At 39.4% G+C, this 25,305-nt stretch overlaps 1 protein-coding gene across 1 annotated transcript in view; it reads right to left on the bottom strand.

Annotated features, from left to right (window-relative positions):
• The window catches only part of SLC39A8 (solute carrier family 39 member 8), an 81,810-nt gene that overhangs the window by 30,691 nt on the left and 25,814 nt on the right, over nt 1–25,305 (bottom strand). Inside the window, exons 3-6 of the mRNA XM_068975151.1 lie at nt 20,686–20,848; nt 14,090–14,259; nt 11,579–11,701; nt 10,928–11,095 (exon numbers count right to left, since the gene is read on the bottom strand). Coding sequence (XP_068831252.1) covers nt 10,928–11,095; nt 11,579–11,701; nt 14,090–14,259; nt 20,686–20,848 — 624 coding nt within the window. The remainder of the gene's footprint in view (nt 1–10,927; nt 11,096–11,578; nt 11,702–14,089; nt 14,260–20,685; nt 20,849–25,305) is intronic.

Below are 25,305 nucleotides of genomic sequence, written 5' to 3'. Positions count from 1 at the left end.
CAGCCCTGGGTGTTCTTTGGAAGGAATAATGCTAAAGCTGAAACTCCAGTACTTTGGCCACCTCATGCAAAAGGTTAACTCATTGGAAAAGACTCTGATGCTGGGAGGGATTGGGGGCAGGAGGAGAAGTGAACAACAGAGGATGAGATGGCTGGATGGCATCACCGACTCGATGGACGTGAGTCTGAGTGAACTCCGGGAGTTGGTGATGGACAGGGAGGCCTGGCGTGCTGGGATTCATGGGGTTGCAAGGAGTCGGACACGACTGAGTGACTGAACTGATGTTTTGCCTCAGTAAAAATGTTTTCATTTAGAGAAAATTGAATCATCTTTCCTCCTCCCCTCCTTCCTCCATCGTTCTTTCTGACTGTTTCATTTCTGTTAATCACACTATAATTTTTCCCTGAAGCACAGGCTTATGCACTCACTTTTGATCTTTCAACCCCAGGAGACCAACTCTTGCGAAGACAGACCAACGCTAACCAGAACTCTTATCAAATGTCTTTCCTTCCTTCCCACCAACATCAAACAGATCTTCTGTTTTCTCTTTTGCTTTGCACTTTATAAATCGAACTGGAAACCAAGCAATTTTTGGCATCTTATCCTGATAACTCACAAAAGGTTTCTGTCCACTATGAGGAGTACTCACTCATTTCAGTGAATTTTTAAAGATTCTTTGGCAAAAAGTATATGAGATAGAAATTAGTCAGGATTTCTCTGGCAGTTTCTAGGGCAGTTGAGAAGTCTTCTCTGGGAATGTCTTATTTTTCAATATCTTTTCTTTCTTTTCCTTTTTTAGATTAAAAAAATGTTAAATATTTTATAATATGAATTATTCAACAGAAATTAAATTGTGTGTATCTATTTACAAAGGCAAAAGAAAGCCTAAAGGTCTGTAAATTATACCCAGAAATCAAAACATTTTAATTATGTTTGCATGGACCTGAAAGTACACACAAATGGATTAAAATTAAAAACTCTATAAAAATATTAACCATTAATATATAAGTGTTTATCACATGATCAACTAAAACATTCCCTTTTTATTTGACTATAATAGCAGTCCCTGACTGAGACCCTTGAGCAACTGCTTGTCCTTCAAACAGATTACACAGTGTAGATTTGGGTACATTGGAGTTTCCCTGGTGGCTCAGATAGTAAGAAATCTGCCTGCAATGTGGGAGACGCAGGTGCTATCCCTGGGTTAGGAAGGTCCTACGGAGAAGGGAATAGCACCCCCTCCATTATTCCTGCCTGGAGAATCCCACAGACAGAGGAGCCTGGCAGGCTATATATAGTTCATGGGGTCGCAGAGTCCGATACAACTGAGCGACTAATACTTTCACTGTGGGTACATTACAAGACACTTTCATATACATTATTATTTGATTCTCCCAGCTGGCCTCGGAGTTGGTAGTACCAACTCATTCTTTATGAATTTTCTGTGTCAATGGTGATGCTATCTCTCCCAGTGTAAGAACAGGGATGTCTTAGCTGGCCAAATGACTGGCTAATTTAAGGAACAACAGACAACCCTACGGCCCTCCCCACACTGGACGTCAACTAAAATGCTTCTGCCAAATTTTTGTATCTGAGACATTGTTTTATCTGAAGAGCAAAAATGGTCCTTCATGGATAGTTTGCCTTTCTGAAAAGTCGCTTCAGTTGACATTTCAAACCTCTCTATTTTAGCTCTGATTTAGCTTAGATTCTATGTACTACCTCTAATCTTGTGACCTTATTCACTGGCACTCTATCTTATCTTTGGAATGACAAATTTTACATTTTATATCACTAAACTTTTCATCTTTAGAATTTATCTGTATACAATGTCTGTATCAGATTTTCAAAGTTAACAGCACTTAACTTCAACTCAATTCAATCTTTAAAGATTTTATGCACCCCAACTATTTCAACAACGTGACAACCAAATGTCTTCCCTACATAATTAAGGTGTCACTTTAATGTCCTTTCAAATGAACTGAATGTGTCGGAGTATGACAGACATAACTGGACAAATGAGTGTGTAGCTGAAACAACTCTGAAAGAATATGCAGGGCAAAAACTGATAATATGATTCAAGGGGCATGGTATGTTGGACTTTAAAGTTTTATTCCAGTGAATGAATAAATAAACTTGAATGTTTCAAGTTTTCTTAGTCTATCAGACAGAAGTCAACAGCATATATTCAGAAAGCTGTCATTCTTACCAAAAAGCCTTCAAGTTTTAAAAGTAAAAATTTAATTTCCAGGAAAGTCACTCAAATTTTTAAAACAGTAAATAAGCAAGATGACAAAGCATGGAGTTTTATATGTTTTTACCTTCTCTGTCCCACTAAAAAAACTACAGACAGATTCAAAAGCCTTCATAGCTTAATATAAGAAGCCCTCTTCTAAACTATGATCTGTAAATATTAATAATTATGCACATAGATTCAAAAGTTAATCCCAGAGGAATGTAAATTGAAGTGAAAAGATTTAATAAGATCATTATGATTAAAAAGTAAGGAAAGAGAAGAAAAAAAACTTGGTGACTGAAAGAGAGAGAGAAATATAAACTGATTATGTGTGTGTAACATCAGACACATTGTTACATAGTTGGCCCATAATAAATAATTTTCACAAAAACTTATGAAGAATTTTGCTCCTCATTTAACAGATGAGTTAACACAGACTCAGAGATGTTAACTGCTGCTGCTGCTGCTGCTGCTGCTGCTGCTGCTGCTGCTGCTGCTGCTGCTGCTGTTGCTGTTGCTGCTAAGTCGCTTCAGTCGTGTCCGACTCTGTGTGACCCCATAGATGGCAGCCCATCAGGATCCCCTGTCCCTGGGATTCTCCAGGCAAGAACACTGGAGTGGGTTGCCATTTCCTTCTCCAGTGCATGAAAGTGAAAAGTGAAAGGGAAGTCGCTCAGTCGTGTCCAACTCTTAGCAACCCCATAGACTACAGCCCACCAGGCTCCTCCGTCCATGGGATTTTCCAGGCAAGAGTACTGGAGTGGGTTGCCATTGCCTTCTCCAAGATGTTAACTAACTTTCCCCAAATCACACAAGACTGGCCTCGTGCAACTCCAAAGCCCTTGCTTCCTCCCCCAAGTTGTCCTGCAGAGAAAAGGAGATTCTGAGAAAACATCAAGAAAGTAGTAGCTAAAATGGGACAAGAAGAAAAGTGTCATGTCACAGAAACCATTTAATGAGTAATTCCAAGAGGAAGGAAATCCTGTGAAAAATCTGCCTTTCTGTTCCTAACATTTAGCCAATAAAGGGTACTCAAATGCATGCTGAACTACAGGAATGCTTCAGAAAGGACATGAAGGAATGTGAAGAATATAGTCTGTTGCCTAGAAAAATCACTTGTATCATTCCAGAGAGAAATTTCAGAGATTATGGAGTAAATTGTACACAAATATTTGAGGGGGCTTCCCAGGTGGCTCAGCGGTAAAGAATCCACCTGCCAAGCAGGAGATGTGGGTTCGATCCTCAGGTTGGGAAGATCCCTTGGAGAAAGGAATGGAAACCCACTGCAGTATTCTTGCCTGGAGAATTCCATGGACAGAGGAGCCTGGCGGCTACAGTCCATGGAGTCGCAAAGAGTCAGACGTGACTGAGCAACTTAGCATGCACACAGCCTTAAAAAAGAGAAAGGATACAAGTTCTGACACAAAAAGGAAGGTGGAGAGTGTATGAGGATATGGACGAGGACACAGAGCCAGGAAGTAACAGATGAAGTGAGACAGCAAAGTTCACAGAGTTTCCAAATAACCTTCACAGTCTGATCATTAAAGCAAGAAAAGTTTGGGTTGAGAATTCTGTGAAGTAATGAAAACTTTTTTGCAACAGTTATTTCTGAAACTGTGAGAAAGCGTTCCCTAAAGATGAATGAAAGCAAGTTAGTATTAGTCAAACATGGGCTACACTCAGAGTGGATTCAGGTACAAATTTTCACTGTCTAGCTACCGCCTGATAAAAGTCTGCAAGGAGCAAGGAAGCATGGAGATGGATCCAATGAGGAAACTAAAGCCACGAACAACCAAGGTGCACTCAGAATTCCTCCTCACGGTTGGGTAAGGACATCATTTGTGTCTAATTCAACCAACTCTTTCGTAAGAATCTGTCAACCAAGACCAATGAGAACCAGTTCTTACATAATTTCATACACGTATCATTTTCCATTTTAACTAACTGCTAGTATAACCCCATAAAAGAAAATAACTGATTTCTGTTTTTAATGATGCTCAAAAATATATGATATAATATAGTAAACAGGTCTTCGGTGCAGTATGACAAACTAGACACATATTTTTCTCTGCTGCTGCTAAGTCGCTTCAGTCGTGTCCGACTCTGTGCGACCCCAAAGACGGCAGCCCACCAGGCTCTGCCACCCCTGGGATTCTCCAGGCAAGAACACTGGAGTGGGTTGCCATTTCCTTCTCCAATGCATGAAAGTGAAAAGTGAAAATGAAGTCGCTCAGTTGTGTCCGACTCCTAGCAACGTCATGGACTGCAGCCCATCAGGCTCCTCCGTCCATGGGATTTGCCAGGCAAGAGTACTGGAGTGGGTTGCTATTGCCTTCTCCAATAGTCCCTCTTAAAATTTCCTAAAATTAAAGACTAAAAAAAGACATAAAGTCACAAGGAATGAAAGAATGGAAGATGAGAGCACAGAGATATTTATTTTGGAGGATGAAAAAGAGGAGGACAAGTTCTGACTCTACAGAGGAGAAAAGTCGAAAGAAACAAATTGAGACAGGGCCCCAAACCTCAGAAGCATTGGGGAACTGAGGCACCAAGCAAGCACCTCTGAAGGCGGCAGAGGAAGGATGGAAGTAAAAACAAGGGGGAAAGATGGGGTGCACTGGGAGACTGGGACTGACATACATACACTATTGCTACTATGCATAAAATAGATAACTGATAAGAACTGACTTTATAGCACGTGGAACTCTACTCAAAGCTCTGTGGTGACCTAAACGGGAAGGAAATCCAAAAAAAAAAAGAGGGTATATAAGTAAACGTATAAATTCACTTTGCTGCACAGCAGAAACACAACATTGTAAGGCAACTATACTCCAATAAAAATCAATTTAAAAAAAAGAAATTTGTTGTTAGTTTATTTAGGGAGCACTTAAAGCATCAGACGACTGCTCCCAAGTCAATTCAGCAAGGAAACCACTTCAAATGAAGACTAGAGATTTACCCTCTGGGAAAACTGAACCAGAAAAGCCTTCAGTTCTAGGACACAAAGCAAACTGAAGGCTGGAGTGAAGTATGGGACTGAATCAAGGGTATCAGGTCAGATATTCACAGGGTCTCAGCCCCCTTTCCTCACCCACCCTCCTTCCCAATGTTCCTGGTCAGCCAGGAATAGACACCATCCTCCTATCTCCAGGTAAGAACAAAGAAACACCCCCCCATAATAGAGGAAAAAGAGCAGGAAGCAAGCCCCACAACATACATACAGAGCTTCTGATTTTTGTACTTAAAAAAGGATGCGTTCCACTTTTGTGTAAAATATTTCTGTATACTACAGAATATTTCAGTTATGTTAGAGTTGGACTGTGAAGAAGGCTGAGCACCAAAGAATTGATACTTTTGAACTGTGGTGTTGGAGAAGACTCTTGAGAGTCCCTTGGACTGCAAGGAGATCCAACCAGTCCATCCTAAAGGAGATCAGTCCTGGGATTTCTTTGGAAGGACTGATGCTAAAGCTGATGCTAAAGCAGTACTTTGGCTACTTCATGCAAAGAGTTGACTCATTGGAAAAGACTCTGATGCTGGGAGGGATTGGGAGCAGGAGGAGAAGGGGACGACAGAGGATGAGATGGATGAGTGGCATCACGGACTCGATGGACGTGAGTCTGAGTGAACTCCGGGAGATGGTGATGGACAGGGATGCCTGGCGTGCTGCGATTCATGGGATCGCAAGGAGTCGGACACGACTGAGCGACTGAACTGAACTGAACTGAACTGATGGAAGGGCAGAAAGTGTGTCTGTTCTGTCCCATTGATGTATCTCAGTACTCAGAATAAGGCCAAGTACACATTAATAAATACTTGAATGAATGAACTATATTTAAAATCTGTTGGATTTTCATGGAGACCCAAGCAGCTCAAAAATGTTGTATTTGTAGAGTATCATGTCCTATCCATCACTGACAAAGTCCCTAACATCACCACACTTTGCAGCTAAATTCTACATCATTACACTTCAATTTTCAACATAAAACTCACAATAGTCAACTTTTTTAAATGGCTGATATTAATTTTTCTTCTGCGGGAAGAATAAATGGCTTCTAGCATTTATATTTAATAGCATCTCCTATTTAATAGCATCTCTTCTTAAATGAAAGCACAGGAGGTTTCATTTAGAAAAGAGTGATGACAGACCACTGTAGGAATGGACTAGGTGCGCCCCCTAGTGGCTTGAAGCGCTAACACTCCCCAAAGTGCCTGACATGCTTGAGCAATCTGGTAAACACAGTCCTTCCAAAGCTGTAGAGTTAGGGGGAAAAGACCCACCTGGCTGCAAAGATACAGCAGTGACTTCTCCCCACCTTTGTGCAGTAGTCAGAGAGAGGAACAGAGCAAGTGTCAGGGAGTGAAATGGGAAATGGTACTTAGGGGCAGTAACTGAACAACGAGAAATGGCCTCCTGCTCTCCTCTTCTTCCCTCGTAACTGCCTCCTCATTATGTCTCTATAGTTCCCCCAGAACACAAACGCTCCTACACACCCACAGCAGCACACACACACACCACACACGCTACAGAGCTAACATTTACCAAGACTGAAGCAAGGGTACTAAGGAAGCTTCACACCATTTGTCTAAATATTTAAAAGTTATTATCAAGCTAACAAACTGTTAAATATCTTCTACCCTCCAACTGTGATAAATAGTCTCCATGGCAACAAAATTTTTTAAAAAATACATGTAAAGCTATAGTTTTCATATGAGTGAAGATAGAAAAAATAGCAAAGGCAACCAAACTTAAACATGATAGTATTTCTGAGTATTCTGTGATGAATCAAAATTGTCCAGATGAGTATTGATAAAGATATCCCTAAGTCATGCATTTTAATTATTCTTTAACATTTCATTTGCTCTTCCTATATTCCATAAAAAACATGAATCATGTCGTTATAATCCAGATTGTTACATAACCTGTGTTCTTTGGATAATAATGTCAAATTAAACTACTTTTCTTAACTCGTGCTTATTATCGTCAATTTGGAATAACTTCACTCCATCAAAATAGTAAAAACAGGAATCATCAACAAAATTCTTGGGACAATACTTGGACATCGAAATGAACGATGAATTTTACACGCCATGTTCAATCATTGAGGTGGGGTCACCTACGTTGAATATATTCTTATCATATAAAAGATTAGAAAATAGCCTAACTTTATTATCAAAATAAGTATGACTCATATATCTTTATCTGTTGTCTCTTAAAGCAATATTTGGACCCTGATAGTATTTTTAAATTTTGCTTCTTTCCATTTTTTAATGCAATGTGACGGGAAAACTGAAAATAACAGTATGCAGCTCAATTTGTTTGAATCTCTCTTCACTAGAGTTTATACCTGCAACCAAAATGGCCAGAAAGTAGTCCCCAGAGGAAAAGAGCTTCGGGACTTTTTATGGGCTCACGTCGAGGCCTGGTTCATGGCAGTCATCTGGCATGTTCCTTCTCTGCTTGACGTGCACTTTTCATTTCTAGAAGTAGATTTCCAGACACCCAAATTTATTCTGCTCTCTCACAAGACGTAGCTTACCCAGGCTGACAAGTCCACAGTTGTTTCTGTTCAGAGTATTCAAAGAACTGCGCCACTGGTCTCCAGAATTGATGTTGGGAAACTCGGCGCCATTCAGCTTCCAGCTCCCTTGTATGGGACCAATTTGGTTCTTATCAAAGCTTTTGGAACATTCTTTTCCCAGATATTTGCATGGCTGTTTCTTCTTTCTCATCCAGTTCTCTGCTGACCTCTTAAGGGACTGTTCCTGATCAAAGAAGCCTCCACATGCCACTCCCACATCACCCACAATTTTCATCAGATCTATGCAAATTTGATGAAAACTATTTTATTTTCATCAAAATAGTGCCACCTGATACTCTCTTCTGTTTATTTATGGCAGGGCTGGATGTTTGTCGCTGGGCGTGGGCTTCCTCCAGTTGCAGCAAGCAGCGGCTGCTCTCAGTTGCTGTGGTCGGGCTGTTCACTGAGGTGGCGTCTCTTGTTGCAGAGCGTTGGCTCTGGAGGGCGTGAGCTTCAGTAATCGAGGTTCCTGAGCTTTTAGACCATGGGCTCAGTAGTTGTGGCTCAGGGGCTTAGTTGCTCCCCAGCACGTGGGATCTTAGCTACCAGGGATCAAACGCATGTCTCCTGCATTGGCAGGCTGATCTTAACCACCAGGGAAGTCCCCCTCATATTTTCTTGTTTATTCTTTTCTATATTGTCTATTTCTGCTGAATATAAGTTTCACAAGAATTTGTCTGCTTCTAAATCCCCAGTGCCTAGGATAGTGAGCAGGTACTTAATCAGCATTTACTGGATAAATGAATGAAAGCCTATATATTAGCACTGGCACCAGAAGTAGAGAAACTATGGACTTTTGATTGGTATTTCTAAGTTATGTAAAACAGGATCATGTCTAGGACCACACCTGTCACAATGCTTGTACTGACCACAAACGTGTCTTCTGACCATTGTGAATTATAAATTAGGAGCCCTAGGACTTTAAAACTAAAGTAAAACTTTGAGCAGTTCAATTTTATTTGCCCTCAGAAAGCAGTGACCTTGGGCCAAATTACCTTCTTCCCCCTACAAAAATTAATATTTATTAAGAATTAATGTTATCTTGATTCTAGCAGAGCAGTGACAAGATGAAAGTAATCCAGCAAGGCATATACGAGAGCAAGCTTCAGCATCAGATGGCCTCAGTTCTGATAGAAGCTTCATCCTTAGGAGCTATGTGTCCTTGGGTTTATTTAACCTCTCTAAGCCACAGTCTCCTAATTATAAGAGTGCTTGTCTCCTGGGCTGTTATGAGGATCAAATAAGATCATTTATCTAAAGTTCTAGGCATAGTCCTTGAACATTTAGTAAATGTTAGCTTAAATTATTATAAGAAATTATCTATTTGAACATTTACATATTCTTTGCAAAGTCTTGCCTGAAAGCATCATTCATTAAGTTGCATGAAATAATTTCCTCTCCTAGCTTAGTGTTCACACAAAACTGCCTCTTGAAACACACTTGAGATTTTCCTTAATCAGGTGGGAAGAAGTATAAGACCAATCATGCTTTCTTTCCAGAAGGAAATTCAGGTCATCTGCACTAATAAAACCTCTTCCAAATATCTTTTTTCCTGCTTATTTTTCTCAGCTGACTTCCTTTTGATTTTGTTTTTAATTGTCTCTTTTAATATTGTGTTTAACTTTGTAGCTTGTGGATCTGCCATTTATGAACTGAGAGACCCTGGAGAGGTTATTTAGCCTCTAATGCTCTACTTTCTTAATTTGTCAAATGAAATAGACACCGACGACACCAGCATCCCAGTCTCCTTTTATAATAACCTCTCATCTGCTGCATTCATACTCCCTTGGGGTCATACAAAGGGCCCAATCCTCTAAGCACGGAGATGAGTCTAAAAGCGAACATTAATTCAAGATGGACCAAGGAGACACCTGCCAGAAATTTCGTATTTAGGACTGAAAGAGGCAGGTCAATTCCATCCAGTAGCTGAAATTATAAAACATAAATCTCAGGAGTTGCTAGTGGCTATGTTTCCCATTTATGAAGGAGCTGGTCCGCCATGAAAAAGAAGAATGACTCTCAGGAGAGAGGAGAAGGAGAGGGAGTCCTAATGATTCTAATGGTTCCAGGGATGTAGCTTGGCTGTCCCACTATCTTCCCAATAAATTCTCCTTTTTGCACACATCATTTGGGTATGAGGTCCAAATAATTCTAACACAGAGAAAATAAACTCTCCTTTTAGTTCTAATAGTTACAACATGCAGTCCTAATACATAGAAAATAATCCTACTTTTAATAGGTATTAAGGAAAATGAATGAGATAAAGTAAGTGCCTGGTCTATTGTGTATGTGTGTGTCCTCGGTAGAGCATGACTCTTTGAGACCCTATGGACCGTAGCCTACCAAGATCCTCTGTCCATGCAATTTTCCAGGCAAGAATACTGGAAAGGGTTGCCACTGCCTACTCCAGGGGATCTTCCCAACCCAGGGATCGAACCTACATCTCCTGTGTCTCTTGCACTGGCAGGAGAAATCTTTACTACTAGCTCCACCTGGCCTATTACCCGGCATATAATTCTTGCTCAAGAAATGAAACTTATTAACATTATTTAGAAAATTGAAATACAAATTCTAAGTCAATTAATAAACACAAAAATATTTTTTTAATTTTTTGGCCGCACCATGTGGCATGTGAGACCTGAGATCTCTGATCAGGGATTGAACCCATGGCCCCTGCATTGGAAGGGCAGAGTCTTAGCCACTGGGCCACAGAGGAAGTCCCTAAACACAATTTTCTTAGTTTACAAGTCTTCTTTCAATCTCAAAATCACTCCAAAGGATTCTTTGGTTTGGAATCTTGAAAGAATTGCAAAATAAGAGAAATGCTCTGAATTAATTTTGCTACACATTATTGTGTACATCTAAGTAGTTCTTACATAGTTAAACAGTCTCAGAGAACAGGAAAGCCTCTGACCCAGAAACTCACAATTTCATGCTTAATTCATGTGTTTGTAGTAAATACATGGAGGGAAAGTGGGAAAAGTAACAGACTTGCACTCTACGTTTTCCACACATACAGGAAAAAGCCTGACACATTTAAATGGGCAAAATACTAATGCACTGCAGGCTTCTCAGAGTGTAAGTGATGCCGTAGAGAGAATGGCAATACCTGTAGAGATACCACACTGACATTATCAAAATGGATGTGTCCATTGGGCTCTGTGACAGCTGGATTTGCATAACATGTCACACCATTGATGGCAGGTAATGTTTTAGGTTGATGAGTTTTTTCTTGAGGAGGGCCAAAGTCATTATTTCCAAAGTGGGTGTGATCATTCTACATGGAAAAACAAGAGAGGAAAATGTTATAAGAAGAAACAAAGATTGTTCATGCAGGCAAGAGAATTAAATGGTTTTTATCTATAAGAGAAAAATGTAGTATAATCTTTTCAGATTAAAAAAAATTTCTCTCCCTTTAAATGTATCCTCATTTATTAAATTCTGTTGTGGGTTGTTTTTTTCTTTTTTCATGTTTTAGAGTACATATACCTTCTCATGTTCATGAATATGAGAGGAAACAAATTATGTGCAGCTGTCATTGGACATTAAATGGTTAGTATTTACTCCAAATTCTACAATAAGAATTAAGTGTTCCTCTTATACTTATCAATATATTGATTCTTTTCTTTCTACTCATATTCACAAGTCTAATAACTGAACTGTTCACATAATTGTAAGAATAAAATTCCTGCCTTTACATGCCTATATAAAGTAACTTTAGAGGGTAGAACATCAAACATTTAAAATAAAGTCCATTTACCTGACCATACGTCTTCAATAACATCTTTAGTGTTCTTTCAAAAAAGAAAAGTATGTAAAATCCGCCAAACACAGCAACTGCCTTCTCAACATAGTTGTTAACTTTAGGATTGAATCCAAATGCCTACGGGAGAAAAAAAGGCTTACAGTTAAGATCAAATAATTTAATTTAATTCAGTGTATAATTTTCACCACAGTTTTAAGTCCATCCTTCACATCCAAGTAATACTGGAAAATCTACCTGCCAAAAATCTGAAATTTGGATAATCAAGCTATAAAAGATGGCATTGAAGTCTTATAACCAGAGGAATCTCTATAAAGCCCCCAGAGTACCTTATAGTTTCCTAGCTATAAAATCTTCAGCAATATTTGCCCCCAAAAAGTAAACTTTTCATAGTGAAAAAGCAGTACTGATTCCTATATTTATAAGATAACATTAGCTATAGGTCATAAAGACAAATGAGACATTGATTATCCACTTTTCCTAAAAGTAATATATTTTTCCCTCATATCCAGAGTCAAATTTTTAAAGCAAATATGGCAGCTCATTTGGATTACTGTTTTCACAAGAGATCTTCTTGAATGTAGAGGATCCTAGTAAGTCCTACAGAGATAAATTAACAACTGAGCTCCAGAATAAAGAAGAAAAAATTTAAGATACCAGGCACACAGACACACACACACACAGACACACATACACACACACAATGATAATGAAATAATGCATCATTTAAAGAACATAGAGCAAGAGCTAGAGTTTGAAATTATAGAGCCAAGAAGTTCTAAGCAGATAAGAATTACAAACTTCGAAGACACCTGGGTTCTTTTTTTTTTTTTTAGCAAAGTTAACTTTATTTTATTTTATTTTTTTTTTAACGGTAGGTCAGTAGCATTGTCTTTATTTTTTTTTTTAATTTTTTTAATTAAATTTTAAAATCTTTAATTCTTACATGTGTTCCCAAACATGAAACCCCCTCCCACCTCCCTCCCCATGACACCTGGGTTCTTGTTCTACATTTGTCTCTGCGGGGGAGACCTCATGTCACATTTTCATTTCAGTAGCTTCTCTGGACCTATTTATACAGTGCAAAAATGACATAAAATACCTGCTCCATATACCTAACACAGAGGGTATGAAACTAAAATAACAAAGGGGAAGTAATTTTGCCACAAAAGGAATAATTATGTAAATTGGGGTTATTATTAAACAGATAGATTCTTTAGTGTTTACATAATTATCTGAGCACATCCATCCATAATTCCCTAATTATCACAGAAAGGCAAAGAAAAATATCTTTAAGTGCTACTGAAGAAGTGTCTTATTTTCCCAGTAGACATTTTTATGTATTATTACATTTTCAATAAAAGAGAAAATTCAAAATCATAAAGGTACAATCCTCAGTTCACAAACAATATCAGTTTAATTTAATTTGACCCACAAATCAGATGAGTTAATATATATGCTATATTAAATGTGGCCCATGAATAATATTACATGTAATGTTTTTATTCAGAAAGTCTGAACTCTAATCCTTGCTTTGTTACTGATTGTAAGTGATTTAATCTCCTTGGACTTTAATTTTTGCAATTTTGGATTTTAGTTTTTGCAATTGAGGGTTTGAAGTACATGTTCTCCTAGGTCCCTTCTAGATATAATAATAATACTATGACTTTAAGAAGTTACATCCCCACTTTCATAGAGTTGTAATTTTCTAAAAGTTATGAGCTGAAGGTGGTGCCATTTTCTCTCTGTTTGGAGCTCCACCTTTGTGTGTACACAGGCTGGAGTAATATCATCCACGTGGGTATGGATTCTCTAGTTCTCCTCTGTGGCTCCTTCCTATTCATGTCTTTCTCTCCTTCCCATCTCTCTTCCTCGATTCATTCTCCTCCCTCTGCCTCTCTTCCCTATATGACCACATTATAGATTTGAAGTAAAATGCATATATCATGTGCTGGTCAACTCTGGGCAATGGCATCTGTAACACATTTTCATTAAAGGAAAAAATAAGCTGCTATTGATTTATCGGCCCTCAATTGATTTTTTTCCACAGTCAAAAAAAAAAAAAAGAAATGAAAAGGTTTGTCAACCTTTTTCTAATATGTCCTCTGATCTACAGCGGTCATAAACATATGAAGGAATTTTGTTGTATATGTTTAGTAAATCAGATACTGTGTGCTCTCCAGAAATAAATAAATAATAAGTACAGAAAATCAAATTTGCTGAATGTGCGACAGAATGGAGTTGTTAAGGCCCTCCAAGGTGTCCCAGGCCTGTCTGAGCACGTCCTGGTGGCTAGCCACTCAGAAGATCAATTTTCTCCCTGACACTGACTTCCCCAGAGTTTGGGACAAGCTTTTCCATTTGCTGTGATTCAGCTTTTTCTTATCCAAAACACTATAAACCAGACCATAATCTGCTGCAAGAATTATGGAGGCTTAAAATGTACAAAGTGCTGAAACATTTAAAAGCAACAATTATTCACAGAAACAAACAGCCCAACCTCCTTACCTCTGGTATAAGTTGGAAAATTGCATTTGAAAATAGAGTCCCGATGGCCAGCCCCACAAAATAGGTCAGAATCTTAGGGAAATAAGATTTCTTTATCAATGGAGTCAAAACCAATCCGAGGAGAGAAGCCAGATTAATAATTGTCACTGACAGGAATCCGTATCCCCAAACTGTGGGTGAGAGGGAAAGAGTGGAAAATAATTAGTGCAAAGGAGCAAACGACATCTTACTGTACATTAAGCCTGAAATGTATTTCTTCTTTAAAGGCTTTTCAAGGAGAAGGTATGGGGGAATGAGTGCAAGATAGGGGTGGAGATGGGTGGGAGTGGTTAGCTTCAAGATGACCATAGTTGCTGCCACTGAGCTGGTCATAATCACTCGTCTGCAGGCGCCTATGGACAGCACCTCCTTGGGGGAGGTGGCACCTCAGCCCCCCGCCCAGGCCTCCAGGGAGCCCCAGGGTAGTGAGCACTCAGGAAGGGAGCATATGGCAGCGGGGGAGAGTGGATACCTTGCACAACTCACCCCACTGGGCTCAGACAAAAGTGAAAATATGCTATACACATAGATGGGGGTGCATTCTTCATATCTCCATCTCCAGGGCAAGACACCCTAGTGATGCTTAATAAATATTACTTAGAATGAATTGATTGGATGGCATCCTAAGGTCTTTAGCCAATGGTATGCATGACCTTTGGGCCTCAATATCTCCTCGGTTATCTTAGAGGAGATGGAAGACAAAATGGGAATGTGAGGAACAGCCTGTGTGAGGACAAGCTGAGATAGAAGTTAGCCCCGGAAGTGTCTGACACTGGCTTTGCCCATGGCCTCACTCCCGGCATGCAAAGGACAGTGTGAAAGATTAGAAAGCTGCCTCTGAATTGTCACTTCTTTAAAATGTCCAGAAAACATTTTTAAATGTTGGGGTGTTTTTTTTGTTGACACTATCGTTGGGGTACATGTTGGCGAGTGCTTGTCATGCGCCATGTACCGTGCTAACTGACTAGCCTGTATTAAATCATTTTATCCTCACAAATCCCTGTGAGGTTAGTCCTATTACCTCCTTCATGCCGTTGGAAAAACCAAGGCACGTGGAGTTTATTTGAATTTATTTAAATTGCCTGAGTCACGTGAATAGAATGAGATTTCAAACCCAGTCCAGTCCCAGGACCCACATTCCTTAGCAATATGCTTTATTACTCCTTGGAGGTGATCTAATTTTTAAAAAGCTCAAGAGACTCAACAAAACAGTGAATGTTTTATATTGTGCTTCCTGCATACAGGATTGCTCACCATTATTCTAATGACTCTAACTACAAATAAACAGTCCTAGCAAACCGAGCCTAGAATGTAGACCAAAAGGTGGTTTCTGCCAACAAGGGGCTTGAACCATTGGCTTGGGGAGGCTAGCAGGAACACACATACACAAAGCAAAACAAGGTAGCTTGTGCTGAGCACCATATGAAAAGGACAGATAATAAATGCTACAATGTCACCACAAAGATCATCACAGCACCCACCATGCCTTTATCTTCTACAGATACTTTCCTATCAGTCCCAGACTCCTGACCATCCCTGCAGAGTTATCTCACCAGACTCCAAAGATCCACCTTGTTCCCATTTGTTACCTGATCGCCTAATGCAATACTACCCACGCCCCTCAGCACTTCCACTTAGAGAAAGCTCTCAACCCCACCTCTTCCTCCAGAGTACAATCTGTGTGGGTAGCCCTTAGCACAAACATCCTTCTATCCCATCACTCGCCTACATGTGTTCATTCTTTCGATAAATATTTATAATCTAATCAGGTAGACAAGATATATACACATTGAAACTAAACTCAAAAAATCAAAATGCAAAGAATTTTTGGAGTATCAAATAGAGGCAAAGCCACTACACGTATTAAACTCATCAGCTTCCCCCTGAGATATCCTATTTCACTACCCTTGTCCACTGTTTCTATAAACAGCAGAAGCATCAGGATCGATTTCAATTTCTCACTCCCTACAGTCAATTCCAAACACAATCAGCAGCCAAACTCAATCAGTTCTGCTTGAGATATTTCACTCATTTCTCCATCGCATTGCCTGTGCCTTGAGTTCCGGCTCTTGTCATCTCCCAGTCTTCATGGGCTGCCTTATGAGAGCCTTCCGTCTAGTCTTCCTCTCCCTACTTGACACAGCCACCAAACTCATGATCTGAAAACAGATTCCTATCACCTTGTGTTCCTATTTGCAACTGCCCTTCATATAAACTGCCACACAACCTCGACAGTCTTGTTTATTTCCCCTTTATCAACGTGGCTTTCATGCAGACACAATGTTTTCCATATACAGAATATCTTTGCACTGTGGTTCTTTACCTAGAAACACCTTTCTGTCTTCATTGCCTGACAAACTCACACACGGCTCTCCAAACCAATGACAAGACCTCCTCTCCTCCATGAAGCCTTTCTGGCTCCTCCAGGCAGCAAGCTCTTGCTCATCAAGTTTCCCAGAGCTCTCTGACGATATCTGGGTCATTTGCCATTTCTTGCGTGCCACTATCATTTTATCACTTATTTATTTGTCTGCTTCCCAGGTGGTGCTAGTGGTAAAGAACCCACCCGCCAATGCAGGAGACCTAAGAGACACAGGATCGATCCCTGGGTCAGGAAGATCCCCTGGAGGAGGACATGGCAATCCACTCCAGTATCCTTGCCTGGAGAATCCCACGGACAGAGAAGCGTGGAGGACTACAGTCCATGGGGTCACAAAGAGTTGGACACGACTGAAGCAAGTTAGCACACATGTATGCATATTTGTCTACCAGTTATAAGATTTTCAAGGACAGGGGCTATGTTTTATTCATCCTCAGAGCCTAGAATGTTGCCCAGCAAATAGCACACATACCTTGATGAATTAATGAACGCCATATTTTCAAGGCACAGCCTAGACCTCTGTCAAAAAATACCAGTTCATTTGCTGGTGCAATGTTTCTAACCTTCCTTACTATCACTGTGCACATTTATTGAACCACCTGGGGAATGGTGGGAGTGTGAACCATTACACTCCAGGCACACAGCATAGCTTTCCCTTCATGTTGTTAGCATTACTCAAGCGGAAAGAGATCTGTTCATCCACTCAACTTGAGCACCAAAGAACGAATTAATATCAAAAGATTCCTTGAACCTCTCCATCTACACATGGGACTCCCTTTAATGATCTGTTTCAGAGAAAATCCTTTCTCTCTGCTTCTCAGTGAACTCTGAAGGATTATTAATACATTTTCAAGGAATATTAGTAACAACAGCTAACATTTACGAATGCCCACAATGTGTTAAGACTGTTCTAAGAATGTTACCTTTTCAAACTCATTTAATTCTTTTATTTCATAGAGTTTTTAAAAGGATAAAATTAAACCATTTAACCCAGTCCTTAACGTCTTAAATAAATGTAGTTTTTGTTTTTTTAATTTAGTAAGTAGACATGATATAAATTTTAGTTCACCTGGCTCACTGTTCTACAACAAAACAGGAGTCAGGAGCCCTGGGCTCTCATCCCACCTTAGGTATTGTACCTGAAGGAAGCCATTTAACCCCACTGGAGCACACACTTATGTCACCAGCTGTATTACAGAGTTGGACAATGTGATTTTCAGGGATACTATTAAGGGTAAGATACTATTATTCTTATCTGTTATTTGAATTGAATGGCATTCTGTAACTAAAAAAAAAAAAAAATGAGGCAACTTTGGACCATAAACTTACTGCTAAAATGTAATTAATCTCCTAGAGAATTTAATTCACCATCAGTTTATGGCACTCATCAATATGAGTTTATAAAGCACATGAAAGGCAATTGCAAAATCACAAAATATGAGGTCTCAGATTACATGAAACTCTTTTATCTGTTCACTGAAATATCAGAGTAAATGTACTCATAAAATCCTGGTATCATGACTCTTTCAGTTCAGTTCAGTTCAGTTCAGTCGCTCAGTCGTGTCCAACTCTGAGAACCCATGGACTGTAGCACATCAGGCTTCCCTGTCCATCACCAACTCCTGGAGTTCACTCAAACTCATGTCCATAGAGTCAGTGATGCCATCCAACCATCTCATCCTCTTCCATCCCCTTCTCCTCCCACCTTCAATCTTTCCCAGCATCAGAGTCTTTACAAATGAGTCATGACTCTTTGGCTTGCTTTTATTTTGGTTTTTCATTCCCTTGAATGAGCTCAAAATTGTCTCTACATTAAGTCAACTGTTATATAAAGAATCCAGGGCATTTCATTATTTAAAAAATCATTTCTTTGTTAGAAAAGAATAGTCTTACATGGAGGCCAAGGAATGGAGTCAACCTCTGAGCACGTGTATAAGAAGAGCGAAGGCACACTCTTCCTACTTTCTTCCAGGCACTGTTCTAGGTACTCGCATATGTTAACTCACTTACTATTTCTAACAATTCTATAAGGAAAGTACTATTACTATCTCCATTTTACAGATGAAGCACAGAGACAGGCTGTGTAATCTTGAGCAAATGATTCTGAACTGTATCTCAGTTTCCTAGGCTGTCGAATGGGAATAGCTGTTCCTTCATCATTTAGTTGTCCCAAGATGAATTGAGTTAACACATAAAAGAATTTGGAAAAGTAGCTGTTACAGTAAGCACTACATAAAAGTTGGCTATGATCATTATTTTTGCCTTGTTATCCCTGTTACTCATATATACACAAAGGAATCCAAAAGTTGCTAAAAATAGGTACTTCCTTTGTTGAGGCTTCCCTTTTCTTCTCCATTTTAACTCTATGTTCCCTGTCTCTTTATGTCCTCTATCTATATCCACATTAGATGTGCTCACTCAGACCAGTGGCTCCAAAGACCACTAGGATGACATCTCCAGCCTCAACCTAGTCTCTGGATGTGTGAATCCACTGTCTACTGGACATCATGCCTTGAGGGTCTACATCCACAGCTCCCACTAATCACATCAAAAATACACTCACCACTCACTTCCTCCACAACAAAATGCTCCCCAGTCTTGTCCACCCCAGGATACAGGTGCAACCATTTATACAGTTTCTCTGGCTCAAATTTCATTCATCTTTCCCTCTCACACATCCAGTGCAGAGGGCAAACCACATTAGTACCATCTCCAAAGTCCACCCTGAGTGCCCACATGCTTTGACGATCAGTCATCTGACTCTTTGTGACCTCATGGACTGGGATGTTTTCCTGGTGAGAATACTGGAGTGGGCTGCCATTTCCTCCTCCAGGGGAGTTTGACGACCTAGGGATCGAACCCACGTCTCCTGCATCCCTGCACTGCAGGCCAATTATTTACTGCTGAGCCATCGAGGCATTGGGGAAGCCTCACTGAAATCCATCCTGAATCTGACCATATCTTCTCACTTCTCCTCTCCCACCTTAGACCAAGCCCTCATCAGGCTAAGCCCCCCACCCCTGACCCATTTCCTTGCTTCTACTCTTGCCCCATAACAACTTATTCTTCAAACTGCAAGTAGAATAATCTTTTACAAATCCAAATAAAATCGTATCACCCTCTTGTTTAGAACCCTAAAGTGTCTTCATACTACATTCAGAACAAGATTCAGTTTACCACACCCTACAAGCCCTCCCTATCTGGCCCCTGGCTACCATCTCCTTCTACTCTGCTTCCTGCTCACTGTGCCCAGACATGCATGCTTTCTCACTGATGTATAAGCACATGCCAAGATCATCCCCAAGCTTATGCTGGTATTTCCTGGACCAAGAATTCTGCCCCCCAGAGAAGATCTAGCCATGGCCCTCTCCCTCCCCTCAGTAATCCTTAATAAACAGAAAATAAAGGAACAAAACAAAAGAGAATTAAAATACTCATGTGGGCCAGGTAACAATCAGAGAATACCATGAAATTGTAGGGTTGGCAAACAGCCCCTCAACAGTTGGTTTATCTCACTCATGAAAGAATTCTTCCACACATTTAATTAAGTATGTGAACTATATAGTAAGAATATACTCGCTTATATTTTAAATTTTCTTTACAATTGTTTTTTACTGCAATAATCTATGGCAACACTACTATAGGCACTTAAAATAGTCAGTGGCATATTCTCTCATTTTTGAAAATCAAAGCAGCAATAACTCAGTACCTTAAGATTTAATTTAGAATCATACTAGCTCCCTTTTCCCCTTACTGACAGTGATAGATAAATTGACAAGTTTTAAAATAATATGATAAGCACAAGGTAATAGAAAAGGATCAGTTACGACCCAAATAGTGAATGCAAATAGTGTAATGTGCCATCCAATGTACACAGCATAAAACGTACATTGTTTAAAACTAGACTAAATTTTATAAAATTTTCAACTGGTACCAAGTAAAACGTTGACTCCATAAATAGAACAGCATAACTTTTGAGGCATAAATGAGTTCTAGCTATGCTTACTCTGAAAGATTTCCAGAATATAAATTGGTTTTTGTTTGTTGGGTTTTTCTTTTTTAACCAAGGGATTCTGTGCAGATTGATTCAGAGCAATAAAGCAGAAGTATCTTGATTTCATTTCAGACTAGCCCACAGATTTTTCCAACAAATGAGAAAAAAAAACTTCCAACATACCCTCTGAAAGACTTGGTTTGGTTTTGTGTTTGAGCCTTTCCTTGCAAGGGTGAAAGTTCAGTTGCTGTAAGACTGCTGGACAGATGACAGAGAAGTTTGAGCTGGTGATCTGTGTAGCATTTGAAAACCCATGAAGGGAAAAGATCTCTTCAGCTGATAAACACTGAAACAGAAGAAACAAAGTACACATATACATGTCAACACAGCCAAGTCTGCAAACAAAAACACCATAAAGAGACACAAAGTATCTTCTCCAGACACTCAACATTACTTTCTATACACAGTTCAGTTCAGTTCAGTTCAGCCGCTCAGTCGTGTCAACTCTTTGCGACCCCATGAATCACAGCTCACCAGGCCTCCCTGGTCCATCACCAACTCCCGGAGTTCACTCAGACTCACGTCCATCGAGTCGGTGGTGCCATCCAGCCATCTCATCCTCTGTTGTCCCCTTCTCCTCCTGCCCCCAATCCCTCCCAGCATCAGAGTCTTTTCCAATGAGTCAACTCTTCGCATGAGGTGGCCAAAGTACTGGAGTTTCAGCTTTAGCATCATTCCTTCCAAAAAAATCCCAGGGCTGATCTCCTTCAGAATGGACTGGTTGGATCTCCTTGCAGTCCAAGGGACTCTCAAGAGTCTTCTCCAACACCACAGTTCAAAACAAGCCTACTGTAAAAATGTATAGATTTCTATAACTGTGAAGCAAATCACACCTCTTTAATGCTAGAAACTAGAAAAATGGCCAAAAAATTTTTTCGTGATCAACTGTCTATCTATAGCAGCCAAAATATAAGAAGTTTGGGGATTTCCAGGATTTAAAAAATATTAACAGTGAACCAATTCACACAAAGAGCTCTAAAACAACTTTATATCCTCAGTCTTCCATCTCTGTTTTTCTTTAGTTCAAATAGGTATTTCATAGAGGCTATTGAAGTGGCTCAGTACAGCATTTCTTATAGACAAACACACCTGGTTCCCTTATAATTTCATGATTAAGAAATTCATGCATCCTAGACTAAAATAATAAGAATCTTAATACGTAAAAGTTGTTTTAAAACATGTCTTTAGAACAAATTACTGTTTGCTAAAATATGATTCTCAGTGATGGTGGGTAGCTTTGCTATATCATAGAAAGTTTTGAAAATGGTGCGAGGCTGTTGATAAATTCATTTAACTATTAATAAGGAATAGAACCTGCATTACAAAAAAATTCTCTTCAGAAATAACTTTTTAAAGTATCAGTTTACTCAGGTATATTTTAACTCTAAACTTTCTTCTATATACTTGCATTATTAAGATGAATATAAAAGAAATTAAATGTGTTACTACTGCTAATAAATGTTGTAAGAATTACAGAGCATTAAAAATACCCATTCACTCAAATAAAAAAATTATATCTCTAATAAGTGCAAAGAACATTTCTTCACATACTTCAGCCAATATTTCAGCCCCACTAAGACTTTAGCTCCATTCTCTGGACTGGATTGTGTCCTCCCCAGATATATACATTGAAGCCCTTCGTTGTTGTTTAGTCGCTTAGTCGTGTCGACTCTTTGCAACCCTATGGACTGCAACCCACCAGGCTCCTCTGTCCATGGGATTTTCCAGGCAAAATTACTGGAGTGCGGTTCTTCCCGACCCAAGGATCGAACCAGTCTCTCAGGGTCTCCTGCACTGCAGGTGAATTCATTACCACTGAGCCGCTGGGGAAGTCCTGCTAAAGTCCTAACCCTCTACAAAATGTATGAAGTTGCCAAATGCTAAGACTCCAATTGCCTTAAAAATGCACATTCAGACAACTTTTAATGCTGAAATATGTACCTAAAGTTGTTCTTCATTCAAGCCAAACTCTCCTTTGGTTCATAACAGTGAGAACAGTGTGCCATCCCTAGAAGAGGTGATAATACACTCAATGCTCTGTTAATAGTCTTTCCTAAGGTCAAGAATAGGGGATAATGAACTAATGGAGGGAGAAAAACAGCTTGATGGCCAACCAGGGGAGAGAAAGCGGGTATGGTTTATTCATTACCATGAAGACATCTAGCAGTATAATTGCAAGGCTCAAACATTACAGAGTCCAGGGAACTCCCTGGCAGGCCTGTGGTTAGGATTCCACACTTTCAATTGTCTAGGGCCTGGTTTCAATCCCTCTTTAGGGAACTAAGATTTGGCAAGCTACAAGGCGTGGCCCAAAAAAAAATACAGAGTCCATGTGACTCAGTTGCCCCATTGCATGATTCCAGAAATAAATAGGTGTAGAAGTAGAAACACAAAGCTGCACTGTTTCCCTGCAAGGAAATGCCTCCAAAATAGGAGGAAAAGGGGAAGTTGTGCATAGATAATGTGCAAAGTCTTCTCAGAATTCACAATCTAAGACTTCCTAAAACCTGATGACTGCTAAACAGTTCCTTTTAGACTCAACTGTGACGCATTCATGGATCAGGAAATCCACTTACAACATCAGAGTCAGCATTTTCTAAGTAAGAAAACACAAATCATAGAAACTGTGGAGTGTATCACATAAAACAAGAATAAGTATTGCTTAGTCAAACTTTCCCTTCAGCTACACTTTCTACATACCAGACACATGGATACTGGACCACAATATAAAGTTCATTTCTTACTGTAAATGGCAGTCAAGAGTTTTAAAGTCACTATCCTTATGGATGCCAGACTGTCCATTGTAAATCATTAAAGACACTCTCCTACATACAGTTTTTTTTTAAATGCAGTCAAGAATATAAATCAATATTGTAAGACAGCTGAGAGTCTTGATCTGTGCTGAAAGAACAAAAAGGTAGTGAGACAACAAAACTCAAGCTTTGCTTTATGATTTTAGAATGAGGACTACTAACAGTGTGACAAAACTGAATTAATGGCAGGCCTGCTTCATTTAAAGTGGCTATCTATTTCAGAAAACCGTGACTGCCAGAAAAGGTGGGGGGCGGGGAGTAGGTGTATGGGATTAAGAGATACAAACCTCCAGTTATAAAATAAATAAGCCATAGAGTTGTAATATACAGCATAAGGAACATGGTCAATAATATTGTCATAATTTTATGTGGGGATAGATGGTTACTACTTATCACTTCATAATGCCTGCAAATTTCTAATCACCAAAACTAACATAATCTAATATAATCTAACATAATCTAACATAATATAATCACCTAAAACTAACATAATATTGTATGTCAACTATATTTTAACTTTAAAAAATAAAAATAAAGGAGTTATGAGTGAAAATTAATTGATTTAGTTTAAATATTAGGTTGGTGCAAAAGTAATTGCAATTTTTGCACTGTTGAAATTTGACATTTGATACTGGAATACATTCTTAAATAAACATGGTTATGTTATATAACATTTTAATGCACATTTCTCACTTTATGTTTTTTTGCCAATGACTTATGGCTTGCTGTTCATTTTGTATTTATTTTAGACTAAGGAAATGATGTTAGACAAAAAACAAATTCAGGTCATTTTCTTATTCGAGTTCAGAAATGGGTAATAAAGCAGCAGAGACAACTTGCAACATTACCAAAGCCTTTGGCCCAAGGACTGCTAATGAACAGACAGTGCAGTGGTGGTTCAAGAAGTTTTGCAAATGAGATGACAGCCTGGAAGATGGGGACCACAGCAGCTGGCCGTCAGAAGTTGACAACCACCAACTGAAAGCAATCATTAAAGCTGATGCTCTCACAACTATACAAGAAGCTGCCAAAGAACTCAATGTTGACCATTCTATAGTCGTTTGACATTTGAAGCAAACTGGAAAGATGAAAAAGCTCGATAAGTGGATGCCTCACGAGCTGTCTGAAAATCAAAAAAATCATCATTTTTGAAGTGTCATCTTCTCATATTCTATGCAACAACAGCAAATCATTTCTTGATCAGACTGTGACATGCAATGAAAAGTGGATTGTATGTGATAACCAGTGACCACCAGCTCAGTGGTTGGACAAGAAGCAGCTCCAAAGCACTTCCCAAAGCCAAACTTGCACCAAAAGAAGGCCATGGTCACTGTGGTGGTCTGCTACCCATCTGATCCACCACAGCTTTCTGAACGCTGGTGAAAAACCATTACATCTGAGAAGTATGCTCAGCAAATAAATGGGATGCACCAAAAACTGTAACGCATGCATTCAGCACTGATCAACAGAAAGGGCCCAATTCTTCTCCATGACAACATCTGACCGTACATTGTGCAACCAACGCTTCAAAAGTTGAACGAATTGGGCTACAAAGTTTTGCCTCATCTACCGTATTCACCTGACCTCTGGCCAACCGACTACCACTTCTTCCAGCATCTCTACAACTTTTTGCAGAGAAAATGCTTCCACAAACAGCAAGAGGCAGAATATGTTTTCCCAGAGTCGGTCAAATCCCAGAGCATGGATTTTTATGCTACAGGAATAAACAAATTTATTTCTCGTCGGCAAAAATGTGTTGGTTGAATGATTCTTACTTTGATTAATAAAGATGTGTTTGAGACTAGTTATAGCGATTTAGAATTCACAGTCCAAAACCACAATTACGTTTGCACCAATCTAATAGCTACCAGCAAGTGGAATGCAAACCGCTTTATACTGCACCTTATTTGGTTTTAAACAATACGGATTT

The sequence above is a fragment of the Capricornis sumatraensis genome, chromosome 7 (genome assembly GCF_032405125.1).
Source record: "Capricornis sumatraensis isolate serow.1 chromosome 7, serow.2, whole genome shotgun sequence".
In the NCBI taxonomy this organism is placed as follows: Eukaryota; Metazoa; Chordata; class Mammalia; order Artiodactyla; family Bovidae; genus Capricornis; species Capricornis sumatraensis.
The sequence above is the reverse complement of the archived record's forward strand: the minus strand, read 5'-3'. Positions and strand labels throughout refer to the sequence as shown.